The sequence below is a fragment of the Tachypleus tridentatus genome, chromosome 9, assembly GCF_004210375.1.
Source record: "Tachypleus tridentatus isolate NWPU-2018 chromosome 9, ASM421037v1, whole genome shotgun sequence".
Lineage (NCBI taxonomy): Eukaryota > Metazoa > Arthropoda > Merostomata > Xiphosura > Limulidae > Tachypleus > Tachypleus tridentatus.
This window is the reverse complement of record NC_134833.1, coordinates 66,664,507-66,669,183: the sequence shown is the minus strand read 5'-3', so window position 1 is coordinate 66,669,183 and position 4,677 is coordinate 66,664,507. Positions and strand designations below refer to the sequence as shown.

General features: G+C 34.9%; 1 protein-coding gene across 2 annotated transcripts; it reads right to left on the bottom strand.

Moving 5' to 3' along the window:
• Positions 1-237: 237 nt before the first annotated feature.
• LOC143227127 (ras-related protein O-Krev-like) lies at positions 238-3,564 on the bottom strand. 2 transcript variants are annotated; one of them, XM_076458636.1, is made up of 2 exons: positions 3,423-3,564; positions 238-1,036 (listed from the first exon to the last, which is right to left on the bottom strand). In XM_076458636.1, the coding sequence occupies exon 2, from the start codon at positions 1,032-1,034 to the stop codon at positions 366-368; it is 669 nt and encodes a 222-aa protein (XP_076314751.1). In that variant the 5' UTR covers positions 1,035-1,036; positions 3,423-3,564; the 3' UTR covers positions 238-365. The 2 variants fall into 2 exon arrangements, with proteins under 2 accessions (XP_076314751.1, XP_076314750.1); XM_076458635.1 differs by having other exon boundaries at positions 3,419-3,559.
• Positions 3,565-4,677: the final 1,113 nt, after the last annotated feature.

Here is a 4,677-nt window from a genome sequence, read left to right as displayed (position 1 = left end):
AAGTCATGGGTTAAAAAGGATAATGTAGGACCAATTTGCTGTAAGATCCAAGTGATTGGAGAACAAGCACGTTTAACTAGAAAGTACACGTCTTAAACTAGTACACCAATTATCTCCCTCTGTTAACCACCATCTAGGTTTAATTGTTACACTTCCGATATTAACCGTATGATATTAAGACTATTTGACGTTCTTTCCGCACGTGATTTTTTAAATTATGAATAAACGAAATTAGCATAGTTAATTAAAGAGGTTTTATTTCAACAAAGTATAGTTTAACTTAACAAGAAACTCTTTAAAATATTACACATTATATTCGAAGTACATGTATTGGAACAGGAGAATCTTCGAGTTCCTGGTTTAATTCATGACAGAACACAACTATGACGTTTCAAAGCCAAGTCATCCTTAACTTTAGGCGTGACACTGAAGGCTGGAAGCGACTGTCTTCTCCGCTCCAAGCAGGCTGAAAGCTCTCCTGGTGCGTGTGCTTGGGCCAACAACTCGTTGAAAATTTCAAAAACGTTGGTAGTTGTCTTGGCAGATGCCTCTATGAATCCATTTTCCCAGTCCATTGTCACTACACTCTCGGCCAACTCCTTCCCGATCACCCTATTTTCTGCTAGGTCACACTTGTTACCAACCACTACAATGGGGGTGTTTGAAGGGCGAGTTTCGAGAAGAAGCTCCCTCTCTCGACGAACCTCTTCAAAAGATTCGGCGTCATCGATGGAATACACCAAGACAAAGGCATCACCAGTGCTCACAGCTAGTCTTTTCATCGCTGGAAATTCGTAGCTGCCACTGGTGTCAATAATATCTAGTGTTAAAACAAAATCATTCATGTCGAACTGGCTGCGGTGAAACTCCTCCACGGTGGCCTTGTGGTCAGTTGGAAAGGTTTCATACAAGAACTGCTGAACGATAGCAGTCTTCCCAACTCGAGGACCTCCAAGAAGAACCACTATGTAATGAGTTTTCATTGGCTCTGACTCCGAAAATGGCTTAATTTGAACATTTTCTCCAGACTCCATTTCTGTAAATATATTAATAATTTTACAGGCAGAGAGAGAAACATTAAAAACATGTCAGCGTAACGAGAAAATAAAATATTTCAACTTCCAAGTTTTACTGGCTTAGGCTTCTGTTTCCGAGGTCTTCATCAAAATTGAAAAGAAACCCTTTACTTTGTTTGTTTGTTTTTCTGTTGTTGATGAAAACAAATGATTAAGTTCAACAAATTATATTTTATATATTTTATTTCTAAAAACATCCTCCCCACCCAAACATTTTCGTCAGCAGATAGGTCCAAATAATTTCAAAATTAATAAAAGGTTTTATCTATCCTATGTATCTAGACGACACTTCACTTTGTCACTCTTTCTGACACTAGCACGTCGTGTGTACCACGACTTGTGCTTGTGTGTTGCTACATAATATGGCATTTTATCTAGACGTAGTAACTTTCTGACATAAGTAAGTCATATAGACTACGTGTTACTACACAACATGATATTCTATCTTGATGTAGCAACTTTCTGACACAACTAAGTCATGTAAACAATGTGTTATTGCAAAACATGACATCCTGTCTGGATGCTACATTTTTCTGACATACTTTTTAGTATATGAATAAACTCCCCATAGCACTGCTCGTTAACTGTATGTTCTTTTACAAAATGTTTCGTCTTATAAGTTTTCCTTACACTGAATATAACTGAAAAACTGTCAAATTCTGCTAGAAGGGTAAAGATACATTAGGACGATTTTAACATTGCAATAAGAGAAACAGAAAGTGTGTTACCGTAGAAGAATGGTGGCCGGGAAATATTGTATTACAAATGTAAACACATTTACTCAGAAACTAGAGATTTTTCAGTGTGAACAACAGGAATTCAGTCCCTGGTGAAGTAATTAGGTTTGATTCGAACCCTAGCTCGAGCCGGATTTAGATACTGGTTCATTTTAAGAGATAAAACTTTGAGAAAATTTATATTTGTTTGGAAACAAATATTGTAAATTAACAGAAGATAAAACGTAAATATGGCTGGAAACAAAGTCCGATAGTTTAGCATTACTCAAACTAAAAGTTTGTTAGATACAGCACAAGGATTAATAAAACTAACGCTATAATATCATGTCAAATGTTGTCGGTCTTGATTAGAGAAGTCTGCCATCTGTGTGGAACTAATGTTAGTTTCCTTAAGATTTACTCAACGTAAATCTGGAAAGTTTGTTTTAACGTTTTCCCATCGATTCACTGTGTTAGACGTTTCATAAAATTATCTATCAGTTGTAGTGTCTCTTGTTTAATAATGAGACCTGAAAATACATGTATAATAACCAGATCTGGAAATACATGAATAATAGCTAAACCTGTAAATACATGTATAATAACTAGATCTGGAAATACATGAGTAATAGCTAAACCTGGAAATACATGTGTAATAATTAGACCTGGAAATATATTTTTAATTACTAGACCTGGAAATACATGTTTAATAATTAGACCTGGAAATACACGTTTAATATAACTAGAGCTGGAAATACATGCTTAATAACTAGACCTGAAAATACATGTTTAATATAACTAGACCTGGAAATACGTTTAATATAACTGGACCTGGAAATACATGGTTAACTAAACCTGAAAATACGTTTTTAATTACCAGACCTGTAAATACATGTTTAATAACTAGACCTAGAAATACATGATTAATAACTAAACCTGGAAATACATTTTTAATAACTAGACCTGGAAATGCATGTTTAATAACTAGACCTGGAAATAGATGTGTAATAACTAGACCTGGAACAACATGTGTAAAAACTAGATCTGGAAATGCATGTTTAATAACTAAGCCTGTAAATAGACATTTTAAGGAATAAAATTGCTGGGATGACAAGACTGACTATTTATACGCACGAGCTCTTTCTATAGAAACAACAATGAAAATAGCTCAAAATGTTCTACATAGAAAGTTATTACCAAACAACTGTGTTTCAAGGAACAAATATCATTGGTTAACAGTTTGTTAATCAATCAATCAATCAATGTGTGTGTATATAAAGAGAATATTAATACTGAAAAGTTAAAAAAATAAAATCAAATCAAAAGGAACGACTGCGTTAAAAACAGCAGATCCAAACCTCTGACTAATGTTGGTTCTTATATTGTACTTACCTAACTATAATCATATGAATTTCATATATCTATGTATATACTTTACATCTAATAATAAGTACTTGTAAGTATGGAAACCACATTAAACACGTCACTATGATCTCCTAACTGGTCAGTTAGGGTGTTTTTTTTATGTTTCATTTTGTTCGAAACACTAGCTAGTCTAAATAACCTAATCTGCTAATAACAGTTAACGAAATCTAGAAATTAGAGAACAGAAGCTATGGGACTGACCAACCTCCAGACAAGATCGTAACACGAACATCACAGAGTCACATTTCCTCACAAGTTGTCGTTCAAAAGTTCCCTTGAATCAGGAGAGTGAACCCGAGGTCTTCTGGCCCTAGCCTCTGACATATATATGTACCTAGAGGCACGTACAAGACTCACAAACAGCTCTCTCGGAACTCTCGTGCGCACCAGATAAAACGGAGCAAGAAATTGAAATACTGTTGCTAAGCGACCAAAACCTCCCTTTCAGAGAGGCTGTTGGTTACGTAACTATTAGAGAAAATGTTGGAAGGAAGCTAAGGAATAGATTTATTGTTAACTTCATATCAAAACAAGCTATATACATCATTCTAATTTAATTATGTTGATTTAATAGATTGGTTTAATAAGGAATATATATTGTCCTAAAGAAAAGACATAGTATAGTTATAATGTAGTCTTTCACCAGTTAGGTGCAATTAGTCAGTCTACTAGGTAAAACATAGTCCTAAACCCACGTATTAAATTTTCAGTCGTAAGTCTCAAACATGAAGCGATTTAAGTGGAAACCAGTGTCTGAACACCCAGTTGATCTCGTTACTACCTTCATGTCCAAGTAGTAACCACTCCCTACCCTGAAGGTCCTCCCGTTACTTCACAGCTTGACTGAAAGCCAAACTTATGCGCTTGTTGTGATAATGCGAAATAAATTACGTCATAACTTTTATTCGACATTTATTGGACCTCGGAGAACGTAGTTGAGATTAAGGCTTCGCTTAGCTGTTGACACATGTGTAAAAAGTTAATTGGTTTGTTTGTTGTTGAATGTAATAAAATATAATCTATCTGTGCTTTCCCCACCGCGGGTATCGAAACACTTAACATCAAAAACCTTCAAATATACTGCCGAGCCACTGGAAAACAAATGAATTAGAAGACTATAACGGTGTGAGACCCCCCATCAACAATATAACGAGTGTCCTAGAGCTTTTAAGCAGTGGAGTATATAACATGCTATACAGAGGCTCAAAGAAATGTGATTTTTCTAGTTATATACGATAAAAGCTCTCTGTACTTGTCGAGAAAATAAAAACATAATTAGAAAAATGTTTTCAAAATTCCTCAGAACTGTAAGTGACCAACACAGAATCACTTTACATAATGGTACAAAACTCACGAGGAAACAAGCAGTTTCGGCTCTCCAAGAAATGAACACACAAGATTTAGGATTTGTATATATATTAGTAAAATATACATGAAACATGTTGGTTACAATATACTGA